This window comes from Heloderma suspectum, chromosome 2, assembly GCF_057233095.1.
Source record: "Heloderma suspectum isolate Gila_16-S chromosome 2, 16-S_ref, whole genome shotgun sequence".
In the NCBI taxonomy this organism is placed as follows: Eukaryota; Metazoa; Chordata; class Lepidosauria; order Squamata; family Helodermatidae; genus Heloderma; species Heloderma suspectum.
This window is the reverse complement of record NC_139459.1, coordinates 256,010,220-256,026,087: the sequence shown is the minus strand read 5'-3', so window position 1 is coordinate 256,026,087 and position 15,868 is coordinate 256,010,220. Positions and strand designations below refer to the sequence as shown.

At 43.1% G+C, this 15,868-nt stretch overlaps 1 protein-coding gene across 1 annotated transcript in view; it reads left to right on the top strand.

Moving 5' to 3' along the window:
• Positions 1-1,744: 1,744 nt before the first annotated feature.
• The window catches only part of PDLIM4 (PDZ and LIM domain 4), a 99,261-nt gene continuing 85,137 nt past the window's right edge, over positions 1,745-15,868 (top strand). The window contains exon 1 of the mRNA XM_084838845.1: positions 1,745-1,957. Coding sequence (XP_084694971.1) covers positions 1,865-1,957 — 93 coding nt within the window. The 5' untranslated portion in view covers positions 1,745-1,864. The remainder of the gene's footprint in view (positions 1,958-15,868) is intronic.

Below are 15,868 nucleotides of genomic sequence, written 5' to 3'. Positions count from 1 at the left end.
GTTTATAGAAATACTTTACAATAAATGATAAAATAAAATTATTATAAATAAAACCTATGCAAGTTAATGTCAAGGAACAGACAGTTGTGGCAAGAACAAATTGTGCATGCGCCAATTCCAAAATTAATTATAGAAATGCTCTAGATAAAATTGGAATCCAAGCTGAACAGAATGTGGGTCAGAGCCAGCCCACAGAATAGTATCAAAACAATGTTTTGTTTTGGAAAACAAACATGGAAATCCATACCTTCCCAGATTTCTCAGAGAATGCATGCAACATTTTGGAAAAGCACTGCTATGTTAATCCAGTACTTTGTTTCTAAAAGAGAGAGAGAGAGAGAGGTGTTGAGATTCAAACACACCAGGGAGCTTGCTCAGCCATATGTGCCAGGAAACTCTGCTCCTGTGTGGCGACAGGCTGTTGTTACTTAGTGGCAAATTAAAAGCCCTCTACAAATGTGCAGAGGTACTTCTCTGCTTATTACCACTCGGTGTGTGTCCTGGATACTGAAAACAAGTCCGCCAGGCTCTAAGCCCCAGTACAAATGGTGTTAACCACCAATGTGCTCTCCAAGTTGATTGGAAAGTAATGTGGAAACAGATCTATGGATGGTTCCAGGTGAGGCCTGGATTGTGAAACCAATACTGCCTCATTCATAAAACTTTACAGGTCCAGATGATGTTTTCTTCAATTTGTGGCCTTCCTGTATTTCCATATGACTTCTTCTGTCTTTTCATTTTACAAGAAAAGTCAGTTAAGGCAGAAAAGATGGGAAACTGCCCAATGCATTTTGACTGTTAGCACTAGGTGCCCTCTGTCAGGAAGCACCCTATGAGTCTGAAAGGAGCTTTTGCATGTACAACTTTGTACACCATCTGGTAAAGCAAGGGTCCCAGTTGTGGGGACCTAAACACAGATCAGGTATTCATGATCCTACTCTCCCTCCATCTGTTCATTAGAGAGCAGTGCTCAAATTATGGGTGGGAAACTAGGTAGGGCAGGGCTGGCCCTGAATAAAATCCACAAGCTCTGCCCCGGACTTCCCCTAATTCTAGGCAAATTATGCCCCTCTTAGTCTTCTAAACACAGTAGGTAAGAGGGGCAGTGCAAAAGGTAAGGGGGGGCGGGCACCCTCTGTTTCTCCCCAGCCTCAACCCCACCCCCAATTCGAAAAAAGTTTGAAAGGGGCACTGAAAAATCAAGCGATGGGCAATACATGTGTGAATGAGCCAGTGCTGGGCTTACAGTGGGAGCGGACGAGGAGGCACCCTAGCGCCCTTACCTTTTGTGTCAGCCCCCTTCAAAGGTTCGGATTTGGCTAAAATTGGGGAGGGAGTCTGGGGATGGGGCTTGAGGGCTTTCCGAGTCCTCCTTCCTTCCGCTACGGTTCGAGCCCTGGGGAGCGACCGGCCCCCACAGCGAGGAAAGAGCAGGAACATTTGAAAGGGGAGGGCGCGCGTCACTTTCTGTGGAGAAGAAATTGGTGGCGTGTGTGTGTGTGTGTGTATGTATGTATGTGTGTGTGTGTGTGTATATATATATATATATATATGGCTCATAAATAAATATCCTTCCACAAAGGCTCGTCGAACAGAAGGGTCAGGAAAAAGTTGGACTCCGGCCCGCCCCGAGCGCGAGGGGACACGCCTCTCCCCTGCCCCCCCCCCGCGCCCTCCTCCTCCCCCCAGTGTGGAGAAGCAGAGAGACGTCAGGCCGGACCGGAGATTAGCAGGCGCTTTAAGTGGATTAGAAGGCGGCGGAGCCCGAGAGCAGCGAGCGGAGCAGGCGCCGCTTCCCTCCTTTGGCTCCAGCCTGGCTGCCGGCTCTCGCTCTCCCCCCGTTGCTGGACCGAAGTGCCCCGCCATGCCCCAGACGGTGGCTTTGAGTGGCCCTTCGCCGTGGGGCTTCCGGCTGGTCGGGGGCAAGGATTTCAGCACCCCGCTGACCATTTCCAGGGTAAGTCCGAGGAGAAGCCGCGTCACTTTTTGCCGGGGAGAGATGGGTGGAGGCTTGAGAAGCGCCTCGGGCGACGGAGGCGGGAACGGGCCCTCCTGGGAGCATGGATGGAACTCGCTCAGTTGCGCCGGCTTGGGCAGAGCGTCGCCGCCGCCGCCGTGTGCGGGAGCGGGGCAGAGGAAACGAGCAACCCTTTGGCGCCCTTCTGTATTAATAGGCTCTCAGCGGAGAGCGCTCTCAAGCTACCGCGGGTGTGGGGCGTGGACAGGCAATGCTGTTCTGTTTCCCCTCTCACACTTAACGCTGCGCCACGGTTGCATCAGGCTGAGGCAACCTGGAAGCCCCCGCAGCCCTCTGGCTCCCGGCGGGTCTCCAAACGGACGAGCAAAGACCGTGAGGCGACATTCCAGGGACGCCACCCGCTCTCTTGAGCTGCGTTTCCCGCAGAGGCACTTGTTGCGCGCGCGTCAGGGCGCCTATCTGCTGCTGCTGCTGCTGCTGCTGCTGCTGCTGCTGGAAACTTTCAGAGCAGATGCAGCAGCGAGAAAAGAAGCAGGAGGGCTGCTTGGTAAACTGCCATCCCAAAGGGCAGAAGGACTGTGCAGGATCCTTATTTGCCCCGTTGCTTTGGTTCCCAGTGGTTTTCAAACTTCAAGAGGGTCTCGGTCTCTCTCTCTCTCTCTCTCCTCTCTCTCTGGATGACACAATGATGGGAGAAGGATTGCGCTGGGCGTGCTGTTAGCTGGGATCGGCATGAGCTAAGCTGGGTAGCTACTTATTTTTTTGGAACCCAGCCTGGAAACGAGGATCTTTTAAAAAGAGAAGAGCTGAGCTGCTGAGTGACTAGGAAAGATGGGGTTATAGTTTAACAGCGCTCTCGTTTCTTTTTAACTAGCATGCTGGGCCCTATGAAATCTCTACAAGGGAGGCAAATGAAAAGTTTGCACAAAGTGGACTGGGCGGATTTTGAGCTTGCCCACCGACTGTGTTTATAAGGAACGCCAGGGCAGAACAGAGACCCTCCAGCCTTTCGAGCATTGTGGATATCTGTGCTCTTACATTCTTCTCCTTCGCCTTCATCATTTTGGAGAACTAGGAATAAGGCAATTCATGGACCACATTCCTCTCAGGAATGACTCTCCTGAAATTAATGGAATTATACCAGGAACAACTTTAATCCCTAACAGGCTGATCCCATGAATGTTTACATGGAAGTATTTGTTTCTGAAACCTATAGGACTTAACTGTTAAGTGAACATATTTAGGGTTGGGCTGTTAGCCTAAACTTGCAGCCCTGCACATACTTGCCAGGCCAGCAGTAGGCACCGTCCTTGGCCCATAGGCACATTTGGCAATTTGAGACATTGTCCTGGGTACCGCCACAAAATGGCTGCCATGGGGCAAGTAACCTGCCCAAAAGACTGAGTACAAGGCAGAGATGGGATCTGAGCCCCATCACACTAAACAACACTGAACCTACAGTTTTCAGTACCAAGAGAAACCTATTTCACAGCAATCCTAGCTGCCAGCAAAAAAATGTGTGTGTGTGTTTTAAAGGGAGGGGGGGGGATAGGGCTACACTGTATGCAGCAAGTGACATGCAAGCAAAAGTAGTCATGTTGGCCTTTAAAAAAAAATCAGAAACCATATTAGTCTAATACTTTTGTTAGGCTAGCCAACAGGTCACAAAAATGTGCAAGCTTTTGAGACCTCCAGATCTCTTCATCAGACATCGTCATCATCAGGCAAGATGTTACAAAAAGCAGAAGGAGGGGAAAAGGGAGGATGGGACCTGCTGACTTGATGGCAGAGTCATGTTGTCTGCATGATCCCAAGATGGAGCGGGAAGGAGGTTATTTGGTTCTAACAGGTCTTGTGATGGTCACAGGTTGGACTTGGAGTTGCTTCTAGGCTGGCTAGAGCATGAAAGGGAAAAATGATTGATCTTTGAAAATATAAAATCCAGTCATTTTTGCCACCATGAAAACTTCTATGACTGCATACTCCGGATACTAAATAGCACAGACTTCTTCCTGCTATGTTCTATTTGCCCGGCACAGGGTCGCACTTCAGTGACATTGCCACAAGTACTCAAGCTATCACAGTTATACATATCTTCAGCATATTCTGGAACCCTGAAGCATTCCTGCATATCTGATAACATAAAGGTTGTTTTGCTAGCTATGAGATCTCTGGATTTTCTTTGCAGTGAAAATGGCATTTCTTTTTTCCTTTGTGAATTATGAAAAATGCCCTGTGTATGACACACGGCTGGTATATCTCCAGTTCCTCAGATGTAGATATAGGTACACTTGTGTTTCATCAAACAAGTGGATGTACCATAGGGCCATAGTGAGTGAAAGAACTGAGCCAGCTGCTTCCAGGAAGAGTTTGGCAGCAGCTGGCAATATGTCCTTCTCTCTGGGAATTTTTGAAATACTTACTTCAGAAGATGCAGTTTCCTGTAACAGAGAGAGCACATATTTAAATACTACAGAACATCTGTGATTCCATCCACCCCTTAAACTTGGCTGCAATCCTATACATGCTTACTTAGAAAGTAAATCCCAGTGAACAAAGTTAGATTTACTTCTGGATAAACATACTTAGGATCTGGGTGTAAAAGTCAAATCAGAACTCTGGAAATATTTTCAGCATTTCAAATTTGATATGTGCAAATAGAGATTCATGTAAATTTGTGGGTTTACTTTTCCCTTTTCACTCACACCTCAACATTCACATGCCCAGTACTCACACACAAGCTGATATGAAGATGATAGACATCTTATATTAGTAGTACCAGGATCTGGTACTCCAGAAGAATAGTGTCTTTGAAGATGGAGTTTCCATTAAGCTATCGTAGCTACTAGCCAATGATAGACCTTTGCACCTTGAGCTGAACTGCTGTGATGTCACAGAAGCATGGTAGTCAGAGATGCCCAAGGTATGGCTTCATTTTATTAAAATGACCAGGTTTGAATTCCTAAGCATGCTGACTTGAAGCAAACTTGGTGAGTTCTAAGGTGAGGGAAGAAGACAAATTAGGATTCTGAGCGCTGGACATTTCAGTTAGGAAGAGACAGATGATAGTTCTCACCCAGGATCCAGTAAGAAGAAAATAATAAAGCATGAAGGGGACCCTCAAAACAAGAAAATTGCCCCTGATTAGGTGTGACCGCACAGTGCTAGAAAGCAGAAGCCCATGTGATAAGACCAGCAACAGCTGATGCCAACACAGCTGAGGCTAAGAAGCACTAAAGTCTGAAGAAGAGTTTATACTCCAGGTCTCAACACTTTGGGAAGAGGTGACCCATCCTGCCAATCAACTGATCATCAGGACCTGCCAGCCCTCTTAAACTCAAAGCCTACCCAACTTCTTAGGTGCATAGGAGAAAAATTCCCTTAGAAATTTAGGAAGATGCCAAATATGGCATTACTGGGCAGTTTTCTAGATTTCTCTTGGAGCCCTCCCCAAAGTGATGAGAGGAGTCTGGATAGATTCTGACAACTTTTCATGGGCTGTGGTAGCCCCATGCTTAATAGTGCCATCCTTTGCCACTCCTTCAGTCTGATTTTTATTTTGATAGGTTTTTGCATGGTATAAAGTTTTTTTTAATTAATGAGTGCTTTGCAGTGCAATTAAAAAAAACTTTTTTTTTTATTAATGAGTGCTTTGCAGTGCAAGGGACCGCGGTGGCTTGGTGGTTAAGACGCTGAACTGCAGACCGGAAGGTAGGCAGGACAGCAGTTCGAGACCTGAGTGCCGCGTGACGGAGTGAGCTCCCGTCTTCAGTCCCAGCTCCTGCCAACCTAGCAGTTCGAAAGCAAGAAATTGCAAGTAGATGAATAGGTACCGCTTCGGCAGGAAAGGTAACAGCGTTCCATGCACCTCGGTGTTTAGTCATGCCGGCCACATGAACACGGAAGCGTCTTCGGACAGCGCTGGCTCTTCGGCTTAGAAACGGGGATGAGCACCGCGCCCTAGAGTCGGACACGACTGGTTGGGGACACCTTTACCTTTACCTTTGCAGTGCAAAACAACGTTTAAAAAAGCAAAAAGCTTTAAAATATATTAAGAAGTCTCTTTTTTTCTTAGCACGAGAAAGGAAAACAGTATAGTAATCTCAACTGATAAGAAAACAATTGAGTTACTATTTCTTATTCACCTGGAAACACAAGAAAGTGACATGTGACAACCTGGGCAGCAACCGTCTAGTGTGGGACTAGATTCTGCCTGCAGCAACGCTTTTGAAATCTTGTTTTTGTTCATTGACTTTCAGGGATAGGAAACAGGACAGAATTAGGCACGTTGAATGGTACAGGCTTGTTAATACAAAGCTAACCTTGCTATGATTTAACCCAACAGTTGTTAGTAATTAAAGAGTAGTGCTGCATTTTGCCTTTCAAATTGTCTTTTGAAGCAACTTTGTCTGAGATTATGATCATTTTAGTCTTTAATAAAAATGTACTCTGAATCCGCCTTCTCCAGCAACAAGATAATCTCTAAAAAAGCTAAAGCTAAGCTATCCTGTAGCTGTAATTCCATACACATTTACCTGGGAGTAAGTCCCATTGAATTTGATGGGGTTTACTTCTGAATAGATGTGCATTGGATTGCACAGTACACACCCAAAGTAGTTTTCCTCATACAACCAAGTACTGTCCCACAGACACTGTGGACCTTCATTTCAAAGATAAGGTAATCCTGCAATAAACGGTTGCCCATGTCTTTTTTAGGTTGCCCTGAAGAACGTATATGTAAAAATCTTAAACAAGGATATACATTACAAAACACTGAGAATAAAGGTGGCTGGTTGATTGGTGAATTAGATCATCACTACTATTTAAAATGCTCTTGTAAAGACCTATTTTGAACGTTTCTCTCTTTGACTTCTCTGTGTGGTAGTTAAACAATATTTCCACCTAGCTTGACATAACAAATACCAAACTTTGTATGCATAAATTAATGAGCAAACATGATCCTGTACTACATACACCATTCCATTTTGAGTTTCTGGTGATTTGGAGTACTGAAGTACTGACCTCCTTTGTCTTTTCATAGCAAAAGTTTGTGAACTTTGGATCTCTCAATATCTTAAAGGACTAAGAATTTGGTTTTCTCCTTGAAGTCAAATGGATCACTTACTTTGTTTATATAACTTTTTGTAGCCTTTTGTCTTTGGGATAGGTATACATAACGGGTCATAAAGCTGTCACAGATATTACAAGGAGTAACAGCTGTTAAAAGGTGTTTTCCCACACAGAGCCTGCAGAATTCATACAGTATAGAAGAATTCACTGCAGTAAATGGCAGTGAATCACAGCAAAAATCCTAGAAGAAAATGATAAAAGCAGGCAAACTTGCAACTTCTCAAACTGATTATATTTGTAACATTGAATTAGAATATATTTAGCTGCAAAGCTATACATATCTTAATTTGGGTAGCTTTTTCTTAAATCCCATTGTTTTATGAGGAGATTTTAATAACACTGACACTGTAGTAGCAGGCAGAAACATGTGACAAAGTACTGATGAGGAGTGAGTAAAATAATGCAGACATCTGTTAAACATACACATAATAGATATGCCTGGAGGGGAAGCATAGAATCATAGGGTTGGAAGGGGTCTACAAGACCATTGAGTCCAACCCTGCTCAATGCCGGAAGCCTGATTCCTAGGCAGTCCCCCATCCAAGTACTAACCAGGGCTGACCTTGCTTAGCATTTGGTCTCTAGGCATCAACACATTTTGTTTATTTTAGAAACTCTGCTAGCTCTCCCTTGTTTTCCTTCCCACACTTTGGTCTTCCCTTGATGGCATTCATCTCACCTAGAGAAGCATCAGTTAGGTACTTAATCACCTCTTAAGCATCTTTCAATGCAATCATGTTCTTGTTCACTCAGAAATAAGTCTCACTCAGTGAGGCTTACTTCCTTGTAAGTATGCATTGGATTTCAGCCTTACAGTACACAACTATGTTGGTCTACACAGAAGTAAGTGCAATGGTACTTACTCCGAGGTATAGGATTGCAAAAGCACCTACTGCAAATTGGGAAAAAGAGGGCGTGGGGGAGGGATGGCCCCAACCCTTGGCCACATCACTGCCAGGTTGCAGCCAGGTGACTGAGGCACGCCCAGTATTTAATGCGGGGGGACGAGGCACATTGCAGCGGAACGGTATGGGAGCCACGTTTAAGGAAAAAAGATGCACTAAAAGGACTTTCCGAAAATGCACCTTTTCCAGAGGGAAGCTGCACGTTTGCTGCAGATTGGTGACTGCGTCATCTGTCACAAATGACCCTGATGTGCTCTCACTCTGCACTAAATCGGCCATGTAAATGGTCTCCTGGTGAGGCTAAGGTACACAAACCTGAGTACAAGGCAGAGATACGGTTTGAGCCACAGAACACAAAACCACTCCTTTGAACCGAAATTATTTTGCTCCAACACACCACATATTTCACTGAAAAGCAAGCCAATTAATTTTCCCAAATCACCTCTAATGCTAATTTATTCCACCCAATTTATTTCTCCAAATTAATAGGATGTTCACCTGCAAATAACACCAGCTTTAGAGATCAGTTTATTATCTATCTATCTATCTATCTATCAATCAGGCTGCAGCTTACAATTCTCATATCACAAACACACAAGAACACCACATGCTCTCTCCCTCTGATCACACCTAAATGTTCCCTCTCTCTCTTACACACTTACACGCATTGTTCTTTTTCTCTTATCCCAGCCACCCCCTCAATTCACAGACATGCAACCAAGATCCTATTCATCCATCACACACACACACACACACACACACACACCAGCTCCGGTGACCTCCATAGCCCTTGCAACATTGCCCTGCAGCCTTCTTTCCCACCACCATTTATTCTGCACCGCTCTGCTATCCTCACCAACCCAAACTATAGACTAGCTGGGCAATAGCTGAAAGAGAGATGTTTCTAGTTCATGAATATCATAGTCCTAAAACACAAGTCTTTAAGATGGGAGCATGTAGCAACAATTGCCAGTGTCATAAAATATTGCAAACATATATGAGAGTACAGATCTAGTTTGTGAGTATAAATTAAAAGCAGGGAGGGGACTTATTGAAGATATGACCCTGTGGAAAATTTCTGTGTAATTTTATACTATGAAAAATTGATATTGGATGGAACATTTCAGACAATAATGCACGTACATTCACCAGGTCACTGCTACACTTTGCATTACAGTGTTAACATGGTGGAGAAGATTCTATATGGGCTACTAGAGCTTTTGTGAAGCTAGGTTTACAATTTAGTATGCTAGAGATCATTTTATTAGTTATATATCTGTAAGGCTGTGGCATAAATCTTGAGATTTCCCTGTAATGTAACATATAGGAACTGGAAGCATGCACAGTATTTATCTATTTATGTCTATGTATTGTAGCCATGGAGGGAACCCCTGCATTAATCTCTCAAATATTGTGGTTTATTAGTTGAAGTTAGTTTTAACTCCTTAGCCTTGAACACATATGCCATTATAGTGCTCTGTGCAACTAGAACACTACGGTGCAGTTATTATACTAAGATAAAGAAAAGTTCCCTGTTCCATTTACAAAGGTACATGAACAAAACATTAGAATGTAGGTTGCAGAGTGTGGGCTCAAGTGCTTCCCCCTCTCCTCTGACGGGGCCAAGAGGAGGAGATCAGAAGTATCCACTTCTATTTCACCTAACAGTGGCTTATTGTATTCAAATCATGGTTAGTGTTCACTGTGTTTATTGAAACAACCCAGGATCATTAACCATGGTGAGAAGCTGCTTTGTTTCAATAAAACATAGTTAACTCTAACAACAGCCTGTCCTACTTCAGACATACTGGCCTGGTTTGCATGCAGTGATAATGCATGCAGCTGTTGTTAGTGGGAGTGGCTAAACAACCCATGAACACTTCATTCCTGGGTTGTTGAGCACTGCATCCTAAAACAAACCATGGGTTCTTGTTGGGGAAAAGACAAGTCAGAGGTCTGGGTTTGAACCAGTCCCCACGTTGAACAATACAACCTGGGGACAAAGCATCCCTGGATTATTTAGCCGCTCCTGTGTGTAGTGGGAGTGATTGGGCAGCATGCACCAGCACACTGCTGCATTTGTGAGAACCGGGCCACTTGTGTGCAAACCAGGCCAATGACAAACTAATCTCTTCCTCCTGACCATGCTAGAGGAGAATAGTAAGGGGAGCACAAGCCTAAGATCTGTTCACATAGCGCAAAATGTTTAGGATTCCAAGCACAGCCTGTGTGTCTTATGGCTGAAGAACTCAGCCATGCTTATTCACCTACTTGGGTTGTCATGCAAAGTATGTGTTTAATTTAATCGTTTGATGGAGCATGGGTGGGGCTTCTGACCAAATGGGGTATGGCTGTATTAGTGGTTGTCATTTCCTTTCCTTAACAGCAATGGGCTCCTGGTGGATTAAGGGTTTATGGATTTGCTATGGATAATCTAGTTTTTGTTTTTGTTTTTTACTAACTTTGGGGGCAGGAATGGCTGTTTTCAGTTTCCTTATTTTTGGATAGCTTTCTAAACTACCCTTAGTTTATGCACTTAATGGTGCTGTTTCCCACTGAGAACTAGAATAGTCTTGAGTTAGTGGCTAATATAAATTACTTTAATTAATAAGCCATACTGATAATCCAGCCCAGGATAGGAAATCAGGCGGAAGGAATGATTCATGTTGTTCCATTCATTCAAGGTCTGATCTTGGTGGAAGCTTAACAAAATAAACCTCACACACCCTAACTACTTTCAGTCTTTGCCAGGCTGGACCAAAAAAACAACAACAGTCTAATGGAGGGGATTTACAGCACTTTTACAATGTTAATGACATCAATATTTTTCAATCTAAGTTTGAACTAGCTTTCTCTGGAGGTGTTCAAAGTTACTGTGGAAATATATGCAAACATCAAGAAGCATACTTTGGGCCTAAATCTTAAACCATTTCATCCTCCTCTTTGAAAAATAAAGTGCCCGTGACCATTATAGGATGTGGGAGCCACCAGCTCTGTCCCTGCTCAGACAGCTCCCTTGATTTCCATGCTGGGCAGGGGGGAAAGAGGCTTCTCTTTCTCCCCACTCAGTCTAGAAGCCAAGTCAGCTGCTGGTGGAGGAACAAATCACTCTGTTGCTCCCCTAAGAGCTTGCTGCATTTAGATACTGTGCTGAGAGAAAAAGAAGCCTCTTTCCTACCGCCTAGCACAGAAGCCAAGTGAGCTCCTGTCCTGGTAGAGGAAAAGTTCTGTCATTAAATGATGACACTGATGGATAAGCTAAGCATTGTGGTGTTTTCCTTTACCTTTTCTTCACTCATGAGATAATTTTGCTCTTCTTGGCTGGCAACAGTATTCATAACTAGGACCATACATTTTTGCCGCAGGCTCTTGCACTCTCTGGAGAAAATAGTTTTATATTGTGAATGTGCAGGAAATGTGTCAGTCTCCAGGGGACAGAGCGAAGCACTCCACACATCAGCAGCTGGAGGCAGCCCTCACAAAGAGTCATTGATTTCTGTTCTCCTACATTGCTGGCTGGAAGAGAAGTCGTGGGTGGTACTTTTCAGAAGGTTGAAGAACTGATGGGAGTAAAAGACCTTTTACAAATATGAAAACCCTCATCTTTCCTTCACCAAGCTAGCACAATTTATTGGAAATATTTATTGTACTTATTGGACAATGTATTTTTCCTAGTCTAACAGAAGCTGTCGTAAAGATACCAGCCACACAAATATTAACAAAATATTATTTACTCAATATTCTGTTCTGTATTTTGCAGGAAAGAGGTAGAGGGAATGCTATTTTAAAATTTAAAAAATACATGAATAAATTAGCACCTGAGACAATAGCATCAATCATATAACCACTGAAGTCTGGCTGACTTAAGCAGGCATCAGTTATTGCTAGGGAAGGGGGAGAATGAAGTCAGAAAAGGAGCTGAAATTTTGAAAGCGTGTATGAGAGAAACAGCCAATAAGCACAGAAAGTCAAAGAAAAAATTGATGTTACAGCCATGGAGTGATTAACATACTTGTATGAACTCATCCTTGTTGATCTAACGACCCTGCTCTGCTTGTTGCTGCTGCTTTGCTAAAAACTGATTTGTTTATCACATGGCAGAAGGGTTTTTGATAAATGAGCACAAGACAACTGTGTATTGTGGGTATTTCGGTTTCCCTTTCTTCTCCACACTTCACCGCACAGTTTTTAGGCCACTCTGTGTCCATCCACATTTCATCCATTGCATCCATCTGAATGGGAAAGGATGTGGCTATTTTTAGTTTTTGTAATGGCAGTGATGCTGTGAATTTTAGAATCAGAACCTTAACTTTTCTTCCTTTGTATTTGTAAGGTTCCCCAAGATGAAATCAGTACACATGAGATACATGTTAGGCTTAGAAAATAAAAGAAAAGTAAATGCTTTGTAAAGACAGTTTGTAAGGTTTCTTTACACAAAAATGTTCAGAAACACTGTAAAGCTGTTTTTTAGTTGACCTGGGTTTTTTTTTAACTGATGGGACTCATCAATAAAAATTAGGTATGCTAATTCTCATTTCAGTGAGTTGTTTTATTGAATTTCTGTTTTAGCCTTATTACTTAGCCAGAGCCCCTGGGATGGCATAGTGGTTCTACTTCATCAGTTACTACTGCCTAAGCTTTCCTCCTATTGGAAAAGTAAAGTGCTGCACTCTTAAACACTGTTGTGATAGGGGCTAAATCTGCTACTTCCTACTAACACTGAGTAACTGAAGGCCCTCACTCATCAGGAAAATAAAATTGGATGCAACCCATTGAATCTCTGTACACTTTATGTTGTATCCTGCAGGTGTCCTTGGGTAAGTATATCAACTGCGCCCCAGAGTGAGGTTTAATAACGTTGCACTAGCATAAACCAAAGCTTACACAACGTAACTAGTGCTTTCTAGGGCAATGCTAGGACAAGGGGAAAAGGCAGCAATTTGCCACTGAAATTTGGCAGCAAATCACAGCTCAAGCAAGTGTGAGTTACATTATGCAAGAGCTGGCTTTCCCTAGCACAACATCATTAGCACTACCGTGGGGCACAGCTGGATACTATTCCTTGGAATATACAGATCTGCTTTTAGCCTTCCCATCCATCAAAATGTAAATATCACTTAGGATTCAGAAAGCAACATATTGTCAGGTATTGAGTTGCAGCTGCCCATTATAAGGAAGTAAACATAAAATTGCTGTGCCCAGGTGATGTCCCAGATCCTTCATCACTTCTGCTAGCTTTTCTAGATTTGTTTGGCAAGAGTCCATGCCCTTGCCATGCAAGTGTTCACGTGATCCCTGTTGGGGAAGGCCTTTTTGGAAGTATATTTCAGGAAATAATTGGGATGCTATTGCAGGGCTTGGCATGATCATATTTCACATTTCTACAGTGCATTCCCATGCTGGCTGGGAATTGTGGGAATTGCATCCCAACACATCTGGGGAGCACCAGATTGGGGAAGACTGCACTACAGTAAGCCAGATAAAACATAGATATGTCTTTTGAGGTCACTACCTCATTCCCGGATGCAGCAGTCTAGCTGTAGTCATTACACAAACACATAAAAAGCAAGGGATTATACTGGATGATGCCTGGTATCTCTTTCAGCCCTGCAATCCTGTGATAAAAGCAGAAATGAGGATACCATTGTCTCTGAAACACTGCTGCTTTACTCAGCTTTCTGTAAAACACAATAGACAGCTTCCAACTTTGGAAAATTTTCTAGTCTAGACAAAAGAAATAACAAACCTGAGCATCCAAGGTCCCTGTACTGAGTCACTTTATTTAAGAATATATAAAAAGGCCTTCTTAAGCCTTGCTTTGGAGGGTTGAAGTAATTTTCCTTCCCCCACCCTCCACCCCAAGGGACTTTATTCACATAATTGTCAAAGCAGCTCAACTGTAACATTCCAAAACAGCTCATGGGGATATTAGGTGATTGTGATCCATAGCAGTCAGTGGTATTTACAAAGTATTAAAAATTAACTCTTCGGTATTCTTTTAATACAAACCAGTTGTTGAACTTCGTTAAAATAAAATGCTTGTTTTAATTATCTCCATCTTAAGGGAATGTTAGCTACCGGTTAGGACAATCCCGAGATTAATTAAACTTTCCAATAATGGAACAGTTTTGTCTTTATGCTCTTCTTAACAAAACCTTGTCACTATCCAGTCCTTAAGAATTCAGCAGTATGCTGTTCCTTCAACTCCCTCTCTGCTCATCTGAGCTTTGAAAGGAACTGGCCTTTAAGAGTTTTAATGCAAGCAATGGGATGACTTATCGAACAACTTCATAATTGTGTCAGCTAACACAGTTATTTAACATCTGAATAAAAATGTGATTCAGTACACACTTCTGGAGTCCTTATGCTTTTATTTATTTTTTAAGACAAGAAAGCCTGAGGAAACAAAGAAAATGTTTTATAAACAACACAGAGATGCCCATTAAGTGCATGTGGCCTGATCACAACTGTTGCAAGTGGGAACAGCTAAAAAAGTCACAAAACTTCCATCTGTAATTTGGTTAGTGTTATGTACCAACCAGGAACTGTGGCTTGTCTCTCCCCTGACAAGCCAAAGAATTAGTTTCTGGGCTATTGTTGCAAAACGGGCCAGTAACTGGAGATACTAATGGAGATACAAATAAAAGAGAATTTGGTCTTTCCTACTTCCTCTACCTAGCTAACTACACTTTCCACTGTAGAAGCATGCTAATTTGCCATTCCTGCTTCCAACCCCATTGCAGCAATTCTAAAGCTGCAATTCTTGCCCCTTGGCAGTGTTCCACACAAAAGAGAACTTAAAGTCCTTGGCCTTGTGGAGCATTCGTTTGACCCCCCCCCCCCCCGACCCAACCCATGGGCTGCACAGTCTCTCTCTGTCTCTGTCTCTCCCTCGCTCCCTCCCTCCCTCTCTCTCTCTCTCTCTCTCTCTCACACACACACACACACACACACACACACAGTAGCAGCAGGGTAGCGGTGGGGAATGGCAGTTTAACCACTACAGGGCTCACTGAGGACAAATTTAGCTTGATAACAAGGCAAATTTGTCCTCAGTATGCCTCTGTAGTAGTATATTGCCCATGCCTGGTTAAGGGTCCTGCTTCCCCCAGAAGTCTCCCAAATATTCTGTCATGGTCCAAATGTACTAACAGCCTAAATGTAAAAGAAAACATATCTATCAGAATGGGAAACTATGGGATTTTTGTATATGATAATTTTTAAGGGATTTTGTTCTTTGAATATGGGAATTGCCATATTGGATTATGACAGTATAGACCAGATCTGTGGTAAAAGATACACAACAGTAATGGAATAATCCATTAGTAATATACTAAAGCAAACTCAGGTGCTGAGTTATGCTGGCTATGTAGCCTAAACAAGGCTGCTGAGAAACAAGAGGGAGGAGGTATTAGTATCCTAGGGAAACCCCCAGGTTTACTGGAATTTAAAAAAAAACTTGTGGAAATAAACTGGAGGGAGCAACCTCCCCCACAAACAGCCCAATAACTACTGAGCAGGTGCAGTGGCCACAGACTGTCTGTTGTGGGTGGGTTGACAGAAAACTGGGGAATGGAATGTAGTCTCCTGGTAGAGTGCAAGGCTGGTTGGGAACACTGAACAGGAGCACTCCACTGCAACTTTTTGTTGAGGGTCCCACTTGTCCATTCAATATTTGCCATTTATTTCAAGTTTATAGCAATCAGAACTAGCCTCTATGAATTACGAAGTGACATCTGAAAAAGTCCTGTGTTCTATATTTTAGTTTAGGACAGAATTTTGATTTTTTGTTCACTTCAATTCCATTGCATCTTAATACCTAGGCATTAGGTATTACCTACAGATATTCAAAGCA